Source organism: Salmo salar, chromosome 16 (genome assembly GCF_965601325.2).
Source record: "Salmo salar chromosome 16, fSalSal1, whole genome shotgun sequence".
NCBI lineage: Eukaryota > Metazoa > Chordata > Actinopteri > Salmoniformes > Salmonidae > Salmo > Salmo salar.
Genome location: NC_138306.1, coordinates 53,217,447 through 53,235,534, shown reverse-complemented (window position 1 = coordinate 53,235,534; position 18,088 = coordinate 53,217,447). Strand labels below are relative to the sequence as shown.

The following is an 18,088-nucleotide window of genomic DNA, read 5'->3' as shown; positions in this document are numbered from 1 at the left end:
TATACAACAAATTATTTGGGTGGGAGAGCTGAATGGGGGGACATTGGGACACCTGTTCCTTTGTGTGCTGAGGTGAACCCCCAGCTCATTTCCATAGCCCAGTACGTGTAGTCTGCAGAGCTGTGGTACACTATCGTCCGATGCCCACTGGTTGCACTTGTTGCATAGGTTGGTACACCACAGCTCTGGGGTGAAATGTCCCCTAGGTACAGATCTAGGATCAGCTTCTCCTCCCCCAATCCTAAACGTAATCATTAGTGGAAAATGATAGACTGACTTAGGATCAGCATCTATGGGCAATTTCACCCTTCACCACAGCCATTTACTGTGGCTCACGCCTGTTTTGTATCCAACCACCTGCAGGTAAAGTAGCTCTGTACCACAAGAGTTCATCTGCTCTACTGACCACCTCATTTGCCCCAAGGTTTATGGATCTCACTCATGGTCTTCTCTGTTGCTAGTCATATTTCTACCACATTTCTACAACACTTTAGTTTGATTGCACAATCAAGAATATCATTGAATCCTTGTGTCACTTCTAAGGTATCAGAGATATTTGTGTCAGAATTGTGTTCAAAGTTGAAAATTGTCTGGAGCTGTAAGATTTTCGGTGGATTCTCCAACAGCAACTTATGATATGACATGACAATACATCAACATAAGTGTTGAACTATGCAAATTAGTCTGTATATATAAAATGTGTTCCAGCTGGTGAAGAGGTGCCATCGATGGGTGTTAGGAAACAAAGTGTTGCTCTAAACAGTTCTTCAGCCATAGGATCGAAACGGTCAAGAACTTTCAGCTTGCTGTTTGATGGCAGCCAAGGATTTTTCAGAAATGGAGGTAAATATCTGGGGGTTTTACATTACTTAAGTTGTGTGTCTGTGTGTTGTGCTTCAATGCATTACTGTAATTGGTCAAAACAATTGTTCGGTGTCATTTGAGGTAAATTAAGTTGTGAATTCCTAAAGTAATTCATGGTGTTATACACATTGTGTTAATTATCAAACATACAGTTAACAATAGACTGTACATCTAAAATACAATTTGACCTTTGAACCTAACAGTGATTTTTTTTGTAATTACTTTTTCAGTCTCAACGATGGTCGGTCAGTTTCCACCAGGTTCTGTTCATCATCTGCTGCATGATGGTACAGGGTAGGTACAGCTTCTACACGTGGAAAAAAGGAGTAAAGTCAACTAATTTAAGTCAACTTAAAATACTATATTTGAGTAATAGTTTGAGTTAATTTATTCTTTAGTTTTATGTTTACTTTTTGATATTACTTGGGGTATCTGATACCTTAACGATCAAGTTCATAACATCATTTATTTGTGGGTTTGCAGTCAATTCATTTGACTATCATATGAAAAAGTAGCAAGGTCTTCATAATTCAAACAAGACTCTAATAATTATATCACAATATGCTAGATCCCCATTAGTTGGCGAAATGAAAGACTTTTCACTGAAGATGTTCAGATATTTGACATAATTTATCAGATTCTCGTATCCAGAGCAACATTCAGTAGTGAGTGAATACATTTCCATACGGGTCCCCAGTGGAAATTGAACCCACAACCCTGGTGTTGCAACTGCCATGTTCTACTAACTGAGGAACACAGGACCATATCAAAACCACAATATAAAGCACCATGGTTGCCATTGTTCCCCCAGCACCAGGCCTGAGATGTAAGATAGTGGTGAACTGCACCAACCCCAACACCATATCCCTTCTGGCCGCCCTGGAGAACGTCATGAAGTTGTACTCCATACGACCTGTCATGAACCTCTCAACCCCCACCAACATCAGCATGCACTTCACTCTCTACGGCATCCTGGGTGTGGTAAGGAGTAGTAGGACAGCATGGTATCCCTTTCAACTAGTTCACCTGAAGAGACATACCATTAAATCCATCAAGGTATTTGACATGTGCTATTGTCACATCCTGACCAGCAGAGGGAGGTATTGTATTAGTTTTGGTCAGGACGTGGCAGGTTTTTTGTGTGTTAAGTGTTGTGTTGGTGATTGGGACTCCCAATTGAAGGCAGGTGTGTTGAGTTGCCTTTGATTGGGAGTCCTATATAGGAGTGTGTGTTTTTTTCTTTGGGGTTGTGGGTAGTTGTTCTTGCATTGCGTTTTGTGTGCCTGTAAGACTGTGCCTGTCTTGTGTATTGTTTTTGTCTGGTGGATGCTTTACTCCTTTTTGGAATTAAAATATGAGTATCCACATACCTGCTGCGCCTTGGTCCATTTTTGAAGACAGTTGTTACAGCTATATTGTTCTGAATGTTCCTCCACATCATGTTTCGTAGATCTATGTAAAATGTGGCTTTATTTCCTTTACTTTATATCCGACAACAAAAAGTAATTCTCTTTTCAGGAAGAAAAAGCACAACTGTTGTACACCTACATTTGGCTGGTGAAGGTGAGCGTATTATTTTATTATTTTTGGAAGTATACGTACATAGTGTATGGGCGTCATTTTCAATGTGCTCTTTGGTTTCTCATTCTCCTACAGCACCTGTGTTAAGGACGTTACTTCACATTACTTCATATTTGTTAGGGCACCAATATGTACTGGATAGCAATAGTGATATTTTTTAGTTTTAACCAAATATATATATTTTATCTTTGACTGTAGAACAATCCTAAACATCATATTATCATTTTGAGTGCTGCTTCCAGACTTCTTCCAAACATATTGTATTGTTGCTAATGTGTTGTTTCAGGAATGGGAGAATGAATTTTTCATCTGGGACCCAGTCCAATGCGGCTCTGCCAATATTTCTCTCCCCAGGGAAAGGTTCTGGTCACCAGATGTGGTAATCAATGAATTGTGAGTTAAACATCTCTATAGTCTATATAGATACCATATACTTATTTTTTGGATGAAACATTGGATTTGGTCTTACTGCTATTAGCCCATAGAAACACAGTGAGTAACAGATGAATACATGAAAAAACACATAGCAAAACATTTATGAAAAGGAAGTTAGTTTTAGTCTCTTTCCTATATCTGAGAGACAAAAGAAAGATCAGGCAATGTATCATTTTTTTGACCCACATTGAACTTTTTTTTTTTTTTTTTTGGCACAAAAACTGATTCAATATACACTGAACAGAAATATAATTGCAACGATTTTACTGAGTTACAGTTCATATGAGGAAATCAGTCAATTTAAATAATTTCATTAGGCCCTAATCTATGGATTTCACAAGATTGGGAATACAGATATGTATATATTAAAAAAAACATACAAAATGGGTCTCAGGATGTTGTTGCGGTACTTTTGTGCATTCAAATTGATAAATGATCAAATGCAGTTGTGTTCGTTTTCTGTAGGTTATGCCTGCGCATACCTTAACCGCACCGTCACCATAGGGCACTCTGTTCACAATGTTGACATCAGGAAACCACTAGCCCTCACAACGCCATACACATGGTCTGCGCTTGTGTGGCCGGTTGGACGTACTGCCAAATTCTCTAAAATGACGTTGGAGGCAGCTTATGGTAGAGAAATTAACATTAAATTCTCTGCCAACAGCTCTGGTGGACATTCCTGCAGTCAGCATGCCAATTGCACGCTCCCTCAAAAATTGAGAGATTTGAAATTTGTCTTGTGACAAAACTGCACATTTTACAGTGGCCCTTTATTGTCCCCAGCACAAGGTGCACCTGTGTAATAATCATGCTGTATAATCAGCTTCTTGATATGCCACATGTGTCAGGTGGATGGATTACCTAGTCAAAGGATAAATGCTCACTAACAGGGATGTTTTAACAACTTTCTGCAAAGCTGTCAAGGCAAAGGGTGGCTACATTGAAGAATCTCAAATATATATGTATTTTTTATATATATATTTTTATTTAACCAGGTAGGCTAGTTGAGAACAAGTTCTCATCTACAACTTCGACCTGGCCAAGATTAAACAAAGCAGTGCGACACAAACAACAACACAGTTACACATGGAATAAACAAACATACAGTCAAAAATTCAACAGAAAAAGTCTATATTCAATGTGTGCAAATTAGGTAGGATAAGGGAGGTAAGGCAATAAATAGGCCATAGTGGCAAAATAATTACAATATAGCAATTAAACACAGGAGTGATAGATGTGCAGATGATGATGTGCAAGTAGAGATACTGGGGTGCAAAAGAGCAACAAAAAAAATAGCAATATGGGGATGAGGTAGTTGGATGGGCTATTTACAGATGAGCTATGTACAGGTGCAGTGATCTGTGAGCTGTTCTGACAGCTGGTGCTGAAAGCTAGTGAGGGAGATATGATTTTTGCAGTTCGTTCCAGTCATTGGCAGCAGAGAACTGGAAGGAAAGGCGGCCAAAGTAGGAACTGGCTTTGGGGATGACCAGTGAAATATACGTGCTGGAGAGTGTGCTACGGGTGGGTGCTGCTATGGTGACCAGTGAGCTGAGATAAGGCGGGGCTTTACCTAGCAAAGACTTATAGATGACCTGGAGCCAGTGGGTTTGGCGACGAATATGAAGCGAGGGCCAGCCAACGAGAGCATATAGGTCGCAGTGGTGGGTAGTGTATGGGGCTTTGGTGACAAAACGGATGGCACTGTGATAGACTGCATCCAATTTGCTGAGTAGAGTGTTGGAGGCTATTTTGTATATGAAATCGGCAAATCAGTTTTACGAGGGTATGTTTGGCAGCATGAGTGAATGAGGCTTTGTTGCGAAATAGGAAGCTCGCTGAAGTGTTTTAGGGAGCGCTTGACAGTGATGAGGGGTGGTCATTTGACCGCAGACCCATTACAGACGCAGGCAATGAGGCAGTGATCGCTGAGATCCTGGTTGAAGACAGCAGAGGTGTATTTGGAGGGCAGGTTGGTTAGGATGATATCTATGAGGGTGCCCGTGTTTACGGATTTGGGGTTGTACCTAGTAGGTTCATTGATAATTTGTGTGAGATTGAGGGCATCAAGCTTAGATTGTAGGATGGCCGGGGTTTTAAGCATGTCCCAGTTTAGGTCACCTAACAGCACAAGCTCTGAAGATAGTTGGGGGGCAATAAATTCACATTTGGTGTCCAGGGCACAGCTGGGAGCAGAAGGTGGTCTATAGCAAGCGGCAACGTTGAGAGACTTATTTCTGGAAAGGTGGATTTTTAAAAGTAGAAGCTCATTGTTTGGGCACAGACCTGGATAGTAAGACAGAACTCTGCAGGCTAGCTCTGCAGTAGATTGCAACTCCGTCCCCTTTGGCAGTTCTATCTTGTCAGAAAATGTTATAGTTAACGATGGAAATTTCAGGGGTTTTGGTGGTCTTCCTAAGCCAGGATTCAGACACGGCTTGGACATCCGGGTTGGCAGAGTGTGCTAAGGCAGCGAATAAAACAAACTTAGGGAGGAGGCTTCTAATGTTAACATGCATGAAACAAAGCACTGCAATTACTCAGACGCCATTCATTTGGCTCTACTACACCGAACGTTGAGATCTCTATATTTCTAGCATTACTATTGTTTCAGAGAGTACTTCATGTTTTACGCATAGGATATAAAATAGCCCTTGCAAAAAATCATATATCTCTCTAAAACAGACAAGTTTTGATAGGGATGTTTGTATTATGCTTATTATAATTGTGGGGGGGAAGGATATCCTTACAAACATATTAATTCTGTCCCTTTTGATTGCACTTGTAACTGATTCAGTCACTATTAAAAAATATAAAACATATGATTTATATCAGGCCCATGGTTTGAAATTGTCCCCCTATTTCACCCTGTCTTACAGTATGGATGAAAACAGAGCTCCCATCGTCCCTTATGTGTACATTAAGCATACTGGTAAAGTGCGAGACGCCGAACCTGTTAGAGTGGTTAGCTCCTGTAACCTGGAGATCTACACCTTCCCCTTTGACATCCAGAACTGCACCTTCACCTTCAACTCCTACATCCATCACAGTAAGATGTCAATGCCACCACGCTTTAGGACTTACTTGAACATAATGATCCTATGCCAAACCCATCGCTCCTTCTCTCCCAAAAAAACATCCTGACTCTCTCTTGAAATCTTAATGATAGGTATGAAACAGGGTTGTCCACCGAGTCCATTGAAGTTTTTGATATATTACTCAGTGTCAACCAAGTACCTGTTTGGTATTAGGCCCAAGTTTACCAATCCCTCAGTACAGATCATGTTCTGCTTCCATATAGGTTCAGCCCATTCATCCCAGGATGTCCCATTCCTTTATCTCCCCTGCAGTGTCGGACATAAGGATTATCTTAGGGAAGAAGGTGGAGGACATCCTGAAACGCTCCATTAGCGTGTTGTCCACTGAAGGGGAGTGGGAGCTGATGGACATCAAATCCAGCAAGTTCAATTTATCAGCACTCGATCAGGGAGAAAGCAACCCCTTTGATGAGCTCTACTTCTACGTATGAATCCAAAGCACCGCAATTTCTCAGATGCCATTAATTTGGCTCTACTACCACGGAACGTTGAGTTCTCCATATTTCTAGCATAACTATTGTTTCAGAGAGTACTTCATGTTTCACACATAGGATGCTAACCCAGCTAATTATGGCTTTGTCTTGTCTGAAATGGGAATATATTGCAAAACTCCAGATCACCCTTGAAGGTTGTCATTGACTGTTGTGTCTCTGAACTGTAGATTGTCCTGAGGCGCAGAGCAACCCTCTACGTGGTGAACCTCCTGATCCCCAGCTTCTTCCTCATCACTGTGGATCTCTTCAGCTTCCTGCTGCCTCCCCAGAACGTGGACCGCTCCTCCTTCAAGATGAGTCTTATTTTTGGCTACTCCGTCTTCCTGCTCATCGTGAATGACCTGCTGCCCGTTACAGGAAGCACCATACCATTGATAAGTATGAAAACATGTGTACTGGAAGCACCATTTTTGTCGTGAGTCATAAATGTAGAGGTAGATGTTTACTTGTGTTATTGGATTAGCTGGTTAGGGGGAAGTGTCTTTTTTGAAGTCCTCTTCCTTTGTCCTCCTAAGAGTGGCTGAATATGTTCCTCTCTTCACCTCCTCCCCCTCCCACCCATGCAGATGTGTTCTTCGCCATCTGCTTGGCTCTGATGGTGGCCAGCCTGCTGGAGACTATTCTCATCACCAACCTTCTGGTTGGCTCCAGTAACTTCCACCCAGTGCCTGGCTGGGTCCGAGTGCTCGTCCTGCGCTTCATGGGCAACCTTGTCTGGCTGCCTCAGAAATCCAGAGAGGACAAGATCATCCGCAATCCAGTTGCAGGAGGTACCCCTGATCTGATCCTTCCAGGGAGTTACAATTACACAGACTTTCATGCAATTAGCAGAACCTTGTCTTGTCTTGCCAAACCCAAAGCAATATAGTGAAAGCATTCAATCACAGGCCTGAACAGTAATATAAATGCAGGTATCACCTTGAGAAATGTTTGCAGCCATTTGATAAGACAGTATTGTACTATCCAGGTACATTAATAATTTCCGTCTTTAGTAGGTAGATAAAAAAATTCTACTTTCTCCCTTTCTACCCTCTAGTGCCAGTGGAGAGACAGGTTCAAACAGGAGAACCAGGTAAGATGTGGGCAGAGGCAGGCGATCCAGCCCTGGAGGAGCTGAGGAATCTGGGCAATGACCTGCAGTCCATCCGCCTCCATGTGGCCCAGCATGTGGACGGGAACCAGATCTCCCAGGACTGGATGCAGGTGGGCTACATCCTCGACCGGCTGCTGTTTGGCATCTACTGCATCTTCATCACCTTCAGCTTCATCGTCATCCTCATTATCTGGAGTAATTCATACAACCAGTGATGTAATAAAAAAAAATAGGTGGTTAAACGCCATTCGTTGGGAATACAGTAACGCTCCCTATATTTCCTTATTATTTTCCCATGATTGGTGGCTACATTTTTGTGAAAAATACAAAATGTGAGGAAATAGTGCTTACCCTCCACTGCGTACAAGACTTAGGAGTCTACCATGTTGTTGACTGCTGTTTAGATTTAAAAACAATTACCTTAAAATTACCATAACTTTAACAATCGTTTGTTTGATCTTCTGGCTGCACTGAGTAGGTGTGTTGACTAGTACAACAAAAAAAATAATGCATGAAATTAAATGAAATGTATGCAATCACTACTGTAAGTCGCTCTGGAAAAGAGCGTCTGCTAAATGACTAAAATGTAAAAAATGTTGACTTAGATATTACTATATTAGAGGAAATATATTTTTATTTGACAAATAAACAGACTTTCACAAAAACCACTGTTTCATTCTAACAACAATCCCTTGGGGTTATCTGAGACATTTTTTTAATTGTAGTGTTGATAGTGGATCAATGATGATGATGATGATCTGTCACGCAAGACATGGATCAATGACATGCAAAGTAGGGGATCATCCAAAAACCACATCCTTTTTTTGATTAGAGTGTCGACATAAAGGAAGTTATTTTTTTGTATTTTATTAGGATCCCCATTTGCTGTTAACAAAAGCAGCAGCTACTCTTCCTGTGGTCCACACAAAACATGTAATATTACATAATACAGAACATTAATAGACAAGAACAGCTCAAGGACAGAACTAATTAATTTAAAAACGTCACACATAGCCTACATGTCAATATATGCACAAAAAAAATCTAGGTCAAGATAGGGGCGAGGCGTTGCTTTACTTGTTTTTGAAAACAGGTTTGCTGTTCATTTGAGAAAAATGAGATGGAAGTGAGTTTCATGCAATAATGGCACTATATAATACTGTATGCTTTCTTGATTTTGTTTTGGATTTGGGGACTGTGAAAAGACCCCTGGTAGCATGTCTGGTAGGGTAAGTGTGTGCGTCAAAGCTGTGTAAGTTGACTATGGAAACCATTTAGAATTTGCAACATATGAATGTTTCTTCTAAAAAGAAGAAGTGATGCAGTCAGACTCTCCTCAACTCTTAGCCAAGAGAGACTGGCATGCATAGCATTTATATCAGCCCTCTGAATACAATGAAGAGTAAGACGTGCCGCTCTGTTCTGGGCCAGCTGCAGCTTAACTAGGTCTTTCTTTGCAGCACTTGACCACATGATTGGACAATAATCAAGACAAAATTAGAGTCTGCAGGACTGTTTGGAGTGTGGTGTCGAAAAGCAGAGCATCTCTTTATTATGGACATACCTCTCGCCATCTTATATTTCCCTCACTAACTTTACACATCAGCTATCTGAGCAGCTTAGTGATCGATGCAGCTGTACATAGCCCATCTGTATATAGCCCATCCAATCTACCTACCTCATCCCCAAATTGTTTTTATTTACTTTTCTGCTCTTTTGCACACCAGTATTTCTACTTGCACATCATCATCTGCACATTTATCTCTCCAGTGTTAATTTTCTAAATTGTAATTACTTCGCTACCATGGCGTATTTATTGCCTTACCTGCTCACGCCATTTGCACACACTATATATAGACTTTCTTTGTTTCTATTGTGTTATTGACTGTACGCTTGTTTATTCCATGTGTAACTCTGTGTTGTTTGTGTCGCACTGCTTTGCTTTATCTTGGCCAGGTCGCAGTTGTAAATGAGAACTTGTTCTCAACTAGCCTACCTGGTTAAATAAAGGTGAAATAAAAATAATAAAAAATCTTTATAACCATTGAATCTATGTGTTTTGACCATACCAGTTTACAATCTAAGGTAACACCAAGTTATTTAGTCTCCTCAAATTGTTCAACAGCCACACTTTCATTACAAGATTCAGCTGAGGTCTCGAACTTAGGTAAGGATGGTTTCCTGTTTCCGGTCACAACTTGCAGACTTGTTTACGCTGCTGTGCGTTTTGTTGCCGATCTTACTTTGCTACCTGATGGTTTTTTACTTTTTCATTACCGTATATTTTTACTTTTTCCCTCACTCAACTTTTTTCATTCAACTTTTTCACCCCGGAGGTTTTATCTGGACATGGTTCGTCAGGACTTCAAACAGCCGAAGCTAAGTAACATTAACATGATGCCTTCTAATTGCAGTCGTTGTACTTATAATATACAGGAGAACGATCGCCTTACGGCAAGGATAGCTGTGCTGCAAGCCCAGCTTCAGACGCGATCGTTAGGCAAGTGTAATTTCAGTGTAGGAAAGGATGAAACAGCGTCTGTGCCACCAGTAAGTACAGATAGTAACGTTAGTATAAACCCCCTCGCACGGTCCCCGCAGCCGGACATCTTTCTCATGGCTTCTGGAGGGAAACGCTGTAGGAATGCTCAACCGGTGTCGCTTATTCAGCCGACAGAAACTTTCAACCGGTTCTCCCCATTAAGCGAGTCGGAGTCGGAGGCCGAGACTTCTCTGGTCTCTACTCCTCCCGTTGTGGGGTCTGAGACGCCGATGGCTCCCACCATTAGCTCTGACAAATTGAAAACCCTAGTCATTGGCGACTCCATTACCCGCAGTATTAGACTTAAAACTAATCATCCAGCGATCATACACTGTTTACCAGGGGGCAGGGCAACCGACGTTAAGGCTAATCTAAAGACGGTGCTGGCTAAAGCTAAAACTGGCGAGTGTAGAGAGATATTGTTATCCACGTCGGCACCAACGATGTTAGGATGAAACAGTCAGAGGTCACCAAGCGCAACATAGCTTCAGCGTGTAAATCAGCTAGAAAGATGTGTCGGCATCGATTAATTGTCTCTGGCAGAGTCTCAGCAGAGTCTCACAACAGCAGAGTCTCACAACTCAATCGCTGGTTGAAAACTGTTTTCTGCCCCTCCCAAAAGATAGAATTTGTAGATAATTGGCCCTCTTTCTGGGACTCACCCACAAACAGGACCAAGCCTGGCCTGTTGAGGAGTGACGGACTCCATCCTAGCTGGAGGGGTGCTCTCATCTTATCTACGAACATAGACAGGGCTCTAACTCCTCTAGCTCCACAATGAAATAGGGTGCAGGCCAGGCAGCAGGCTGTTAGCCAGCCTGCCAGCTTAGTGGAGTCTGCCACTAGCACAGTCAGCGTAGTCAGCTCAGCTTTCCCCATTGAGACCGTGTCTGTGCCTCGATCTAGGTTGGGCAAAATTAAAAATGGCGGTGTTCGCTTTAGCAATCTCACTAGTATAAAGACCTCCTCCATTCCTGCCATTATTGAAAGAGATTGTGATACCTCACATCTCAAAATTGGGTTACTTAATGTTAGATCCCTCACTTCCAAGGCAGTTATAGTCAATGAACTAATCACTGATAATAATCTTGATGTGATTGGCCTGACTGAAACATGGCTTAAGCCTGATGAATTTACTGTGTTAAATGAGGCCTCACCCCCTGGTTACACTAGTGACCATACCCCCCGTGCATCCGGCAAAGGCGGAGGTGTTGCTAACATTTACGATAGCAAATTTCAATTTACAAAAAAAAAAAACAATGACGTTTTCGTCTTTTGAGCTTCTAGTCATGAAATCTATGCAGCCTACTCACTCACTTTTTATAGCTACTGTTTACAGGCCTCCTGGGCCATATGCAGTGTTCCTCACTGAGTTCCCTGAATTCTTATCGGATCTTGTAGTCATAGCAGATAATATTCTAATTTTTGGTGACTTTAACATTCACATGGAAAAGTCCACAGACCCACTCCAAAAGGCTTTCGGAGCCATCATCGACTCAGTGGGTTTTGTCCAACATGTCTCTGGACCTACTCACTGCCACAGTCATACTCTGGACCTAGTTTTGTCCCATGGAATAAATGTTGTGGATCTAAATGTTTTTCCTCATAATCCTGGACTATCGGACCACCATTTTATTACGTTTGCAATTGCAACAAATAATCTGCTCAGACCCCAACCAAGGAGCATTAAAAGTCGTGCTATAAATTCTCAGACAACCCAAAGATTCCTTGATGCCCTTCCAGACTGCCTCTGCCTACCCAAGGACGTCAGAGGACAAAAATCAGTTAACCACCTAACCGAGGAACTCAATTTAACCTTGCGCAATACCCTAGATGCAGTTGCACCCCTAAATCTAAAAACATCTGTCATAAGAAACTAGCTCCCTGGTATACAGAAAATACACGAGCTCTGAAGCAAGCTTCCAGAAAATTGGAACGGAAATGGCGCCACACCAAACTGGAAGTCTTCCGACTAGCTTGGAAAGACAGTACCGTGCAGTATCGAAGAGCCCTTACTGCTGCTCGATCATCCTATTTTTCCAACTTAATTGAGGAAAATAAGAACAATCCGAAATTTCTTTTTGATACTGTTGCAAAGCTAACTAAAAAGCAGCCTTCGCAAATGGAGGATGGCTTTCACTTCAGCAGTAATACATTTATGAACTTCTTTGAGGAAAAGATCATGATCATTAGAAAGCAAATTACAGACTCCTCTTTAAATCTGGGTATTCCTCCAAAGCTCCATTGTCCTGAGTCTACACAACTCTGCCAGGACCTAGGATCAAGGGAGATACTAAAGTGTTTTAGTACTATATCTCTTGACGCAATGATGAAAATAATCATGGCCTCCAAACCCTCAAGCTGCATACTGGACCCTATTCCAACTAAACTACTGAAAGAGCTGCTTCCTGTGCTTGGCTGTCCCATGTTGAACATAATAAACGGCTCTCTATCCACCGGATGTGTACCAAGCTCACTAAAAGTGGCAGTAATAAAGCCTCTCTTGAAAAAGCTGAATCTTGATCCAGAAATTATAAAAAACTATCGGCCTATATCGAATCTTCCATTCCTCTCAAAAATTTTAGAAAAAGCTGTTGCACAGCAACTCACTGCCTTCCTGAAGACAAACAATGTATACGAAACGCTTCAGTCTGGTTTTAGACCCCATCATAGAACTGAGACTGCACTTGTGAAGGTGGTAAATGACCTTTTAATGACGTCAGACCGAGGCTCTGCATCTGTCCTCGTGCTCCTAGAGCTTAGTGCCGCTTTTGATACCATCGATCACCACATTCTTTTGGAGAGATTGGAAACCCAAATTGGTCTACATGGACAAGTGCTGGCCTGTTTTAGATCTTATCTGTCGGAAAGATATCAGTTTGTCTCTGTGAATGGTTTGTCCTCTGACAAATCAATTGTAAATTTCGGTGTTCCTCAAGGTTCCGTTTTAGGACCACTATTGTTTTCACTATATATTTTACCTCTTGGGGATGTCATTCGAAAACATAATGTTAAATTTCACTGCTATGCGGACGACACACAGCTGTTCATTTCAATGAAACATGGTGAAGCCCCAAAATTGCCCTCGCTAGAAGCCTGTGTTTCAGACATAAAGAAGTTGATGGCTGCAAACTTTCTACTTTTAAACTCGGACAAAACAGAGATGCTTGTTCTAGGTCCCAAGAAACAAAGAGATCTTCTGTTGAATCTGACAATTAATCTGGATGGTTGTACAGTCGTCTCAAATAAAACTGTGAAGGACCTCGGCGTTACTCTGGACCCTGATCTCTCTTTTGAAGAACATATCAAGACTGTTTCAAGGACAGCTTTTTTCCATCTACGTAACATTGCAAAAATCTGAAATTGTCTATCCAAAAATGACGCAGAAAAATTTATCCATGCTTTTGTTACTTCTAGGCTGGACTACTGCAATGCTCTACTTTCCGGCTACCCGGATAAAGCACTAAATAAACTTCAGTTAGTGCTAAATACGGCTGCTAGAATCCTGACTAGAACCAAAAAATTTGATCATATTACTCCAGTGCTAGCCTCCCTACACTGGCTTCCTGTTAAGGCAAGGGCTGATTTCAAGGTTTTACTGCTAACCTACAAAGCATTACATGGGCTTGCTCCTACCTATCTTTCCGATTTGGTCCTGCCGTACATACCTACACGTACGCTACGGTCACAAAAGCAGGCCTCCTAATTGTCCCTAGAATTTCTAAGCAAACGGCTGGAGGTAGGGCTTTCTCCTATAGAGCTCCATTTTTATGGAATGGTCTGCCTACCAATGTGAGAGACGCAGACTCAGTCTCAACCTTTAAGTCTTTACTGAAGACTTATCTCTTCAGTAGGTCCTATGATTAAGTATAGTCTGGCCCAGGAGTGTGAAGGTGAACGGAAAGGCTGGAGCAACGAACCGCCCTTGCTGTCTCTGCCTTGCCGGTTCCCCTCTTTCCACTGGGATTCTCTGCCTCTAACCCTTTTACAGGGGCTGAGTCACTGGCCTACTGGTGTTCTTCCATGCCGTCCATGGGAGGGGTGCGTCACTTGAGTGGGTTGAGTCACTGACGTGGTCTTCCTGTCTGGGTTGGCGCCCCCCCCCTTGGGTTGTGCCATGGCGGAGATCGTTGTGGGCTATACTCGGCCTTGTCTTAGGACGGTAAGTTGGTGGTTGGAGACATCCCTCTAGTGGTGTGGGGGCTGTGCTTTGGCAAAGTGGGTGGGGTTATATCCTGCCTGTTTGGCCCTGTCCGGGGGTATCATCGGATGGGGCCACAGTGTCTTCTGATCCCTCCTGTCTCAGCCTCCATTATTTATGCTGCAGTAGTTTATGTGTCGGGGGGCTAGGGTCAGTCTGTTACATCTGGAGTATTTCTCTTGTCTTATCCGGTGTCCTGTGTGTATTTAAATATGCTCTCTCTAATTCTCTCTTTCTCTCTTTCTGTCTTTCTCTCGGAGGACCTGAGCCCTAGGACCATGCCTCAGGACTACCTGGTATGATGAATCCTTGCTGTCCCCAGTCCACCTGGCCGTGCTGCTGCTCCAGTTTCAACTGTTCTGCCTGCGGCTATGGAACCCTGACCTGTTCACCGGACGTGCTTGTTGCACCCTCGACAACTACTATGATTATTATTATTTGACCATGCTGGTCATTTATGAACATTTTAACATTTTAACATCTTGACCATGTTCTGTTTTAATATCCACCCTGCACAGCCAGAAGAGGACTGGCCACCCCTTATAGCCTGGTTCCTCTCTAGGTTTCTTCCTAGGTTTTTGTCCTTTCTAGGGAGTTTTTCCTAGGGAGTTTTTCCTAGCCACCGTGCTTCTTTCACATGCTTTGCTTGCTGTTTGGGGTTTTAGGCTGGGTTTCTGTACAGCACTATGAGAATATCAGCTGATGTACGAAGGGCTATATAAAAATAAATATGAAATTTGAATTTGTACCAAATACAATGCTCTTAGTTTTAAAGATGTTCAGTTCGTTTGTTACTGGCAGCCCATTCCAAATCTGACTACAACTCCTTGTTAAGGATTTCAGTCACTTCATTAGCTGTGTTTGCTGAAACGCACATGGTTGAATCATCAGCATACATTGACACACAGGCTTTGTGTCACGTTCGTTGTAATGATTGGACCAAGGCGCAGCGTATGTTGAGTTCCACATCATTTATTAAAGAAAGTGTAACTTAGCAAAGACAAAAACAAATAAACAATAAACTAATAACGAACTGTGACTACAGAGAATGCTACGTGCACTAACTCAAAATAATATCCCTTCACACAGGTGAAACAAATGCTACTTAAGTATGATCTCCAATTAGAGACAACGATAACCAGCTGCCTGTAATTGGGAATCATACCAAACACCCAAACATAGAAAAACTAAACTGGAACCCCACATAGAAAATAATAACTAGAAAAACCCCCAGTCACACCCTGACCTACTCTACCATAGAAAATAAGAGCTCTCTATGGTCAGAGAGTGACAGTACCCCCCCAAAGGTGCGGACTCCGACCGCAAAACCTGGAACAAAAAGGGAGGGTTGGGGGGGTGTCTAGTGTCAGTGGCAGCTCTGGTGTGGGGCGAAATACCCGCTCATCCGCCAGCATCGGTGGCGGCTCTGGTGCAGGATAAAAAAAACGCTCATCCCGCAGATCCACCAGCATCTGGGGCGGCTCTGGTGTGGGACAAAGAACCCTCTCATCCCACGGATCCGCCAGCTTTGGTGGCGGCTCTGGTGCGGGGCGAAGAACCCACTCATCCTGCGGGTCCAGCCATGTACCCAGGCTGAACACTGTGCCTGGACTGGGCACCAGCACAGAAGAAGACTCTGGCCTTGGAGCTGGATTGGATGCCGTGCTTAGACTGGGCATCGGCCCAGGGGAAGGCTCCGGCCATGGAGCGGGACTGGACGCTATGCCTGGACTGGGCACCAATGCAGAAGAAGACTCTGACCTTGAAGCTGGAGGTCCCAAACCATTGACCGTCTCAGGAGGTTCCGGACCGTGGATCGTCTCAAGAGGTTCCAGACCATCTCAGGAGGTTCCGGACCGTAGACCGTCGCCGGAAGCTCTGGACCGGGACCTGTCGCCGGAAGCTCCGGACCGGGAACTGTCGCCGGAAGCTCCGGACCGGGAACTGTCGCCGGAAGCTCCGGACTGGGAACTGTCACCAGAAGCTCTGGACCGGGAACTGTCGCCGGAAGCTCTGGACCAAGAACTGTCGCCGGAAGCTCTGGACCTGGAACTGTCGCCAGAAGCTCTGGACTGGGAACTGTCGCCGGAAGCTCTGGACTGGAAAGGCGCACTGGAGGCCTGGTGTGTGGAGCTGGAACAGGACGCACTGGGCTGTGAAGGCGCTCTGGAGACCTGGTGCGTAGAGCTGGCACAACGTGTCCTGGACAGATGACCACCCTCACACGACAAGTGCGGGGGGCTGGCACAGGACGCACTGGGTTGTGAAGGCGCACTGGAGACATGGTGCGTAGAACCGGTATCAATGGTACCGGTTCGATGACACACTTCGTACGGTGAGTGCGAGGAGCTGGCACAGGACGTACCGGATTGGGAAGGCGCACTTGAGGGAGAGTGCGAGGAGCAGGCACAGAACGTACTGGGCTGTGGAGGCGCACTTGAGGGAGAGTGCGAGGAGCAGGCACAGGATGCACCGGACTGGGAAGGCGCACTTGAGGGAGAGTGCGAGGAGCAGGGACATGACATACCGGACTGGAGAGGCGCCCTTGAGGCCAGAAACGTGGAACCGGCACAGGTTGCACCAGACTGCTAACCGGATCCTCTGGTCGGATGTTGAGCAGAACACACTTGCACAACATCTCTCTCATCTCACTCTCTCCCAACTTCGCCATTGCCTCCCTAACAGTCTCTGGCTCCTTCCTCTGCTCAGTCGCCAGCTCCATGTGCCCCCGCCCCAAAAAAACTTGGGGTTGCCCTTGGGCTTTCTGTAGCCGTGAACCCTGTCGTCACTGTCCTCCATTATCTCCTTCCCATGTCCATAAATCCTTCACCTGGTGAACCCGCTGCTTGGTCCTAGGGTGATGGGATATTCTGTCACGTTCGTCGTAATGATAGGACCAAGGCGCAGCGTACGTTGAGTTCCACATAATTTATTAAAGAAAGTGAAACTTAGCAAAGACAAACACACAATAAACTAATAACGAACCGTGACTACAGAGAATGCTATGTGCACTAACTCAAAACAATATCCCATCACACACAGGTGAAACAAATGCTACTTAAGTATGATCCCCAATTAGAGACAACGATTGCCAGCTGCCTCTAATTGGGAACCATACCAAACACCCAAACATAGAAAAACTAAACTAGAACTCCACATAGAAAATAATAACTAGAAAAAAAACAGTCACGCCCTGACCATAGAGAGCTCTCTATGGTCAGGACCTGACACTTTGTTTAATGCCAGTGGCAGGTCATTGGTAAAAATAGAAGAGTAGAGAGCTGCCCTGTGGTACACCACACCCTACATGTTTGACATTAGAGAGGCTTCCATTAAAGAAAAACCCTCTCAGTTCTATTAGATAGATAGCTCTGAATCCACAATATGTCAGAGGTTGAAAATCCATAAAACATACAGTACCAGTCAAAAGTTTGGACACACCTACTCATTCAAGGGTTTTTCTTTATTTTTAGTATTTTCTACATTGTAGAATAATAGTGAAGACATCAAAAGTATGAAATAACACATAAAGAATCATGTACTAAGCAAAAGAGTGTTAAACAAATCAAAATATAAGTTATATTTGAGATTATTTGAAATAGCCATCCTTTTCCTTGATGACAGCTTTGCACACTCTTGGCATTCTCTCAACAAGCTTCATGAGGTAGTCACCTGGAATGCATTTCAATTAACAGGTGTGCCTTGTTAAAAGTTAATTTGTGGTATTTATTTCCTTCTTAATGTGTTTAAGCCAATCAGTTGTGTTGTGAGAAGGTA

General features: G+C 43.5%; 1 protein-coding gene across 1 annotated transcript; it reads left to right on the top strand.

Annotated features, from left to right (window-relative positions):
* Positions 1–5,763: 5,763 nt before the first annotated feature.
* Positions 5,764–7,783, top strand: LOC106574175 (5-hydroxytryptamine receptor 3A-like). The gene is made up of 5 exons (XM_082962402.1): positions 5,764–5,932; positions 6,234–6,406; positions 6,643–6,853; positions 7,042–7,245; positions 7,512–7,783. The coding sequence occupies exons 1-5, from the start codon at positions 5,764–5,766 to the stop codon at positions 7,781–7,783; spliced, it is 1,029 nt and encodes a 342-aa protein (XP_082818528.1).
* Positions 7,784–18,088: the final 10,305 nt, after the last annotated feature.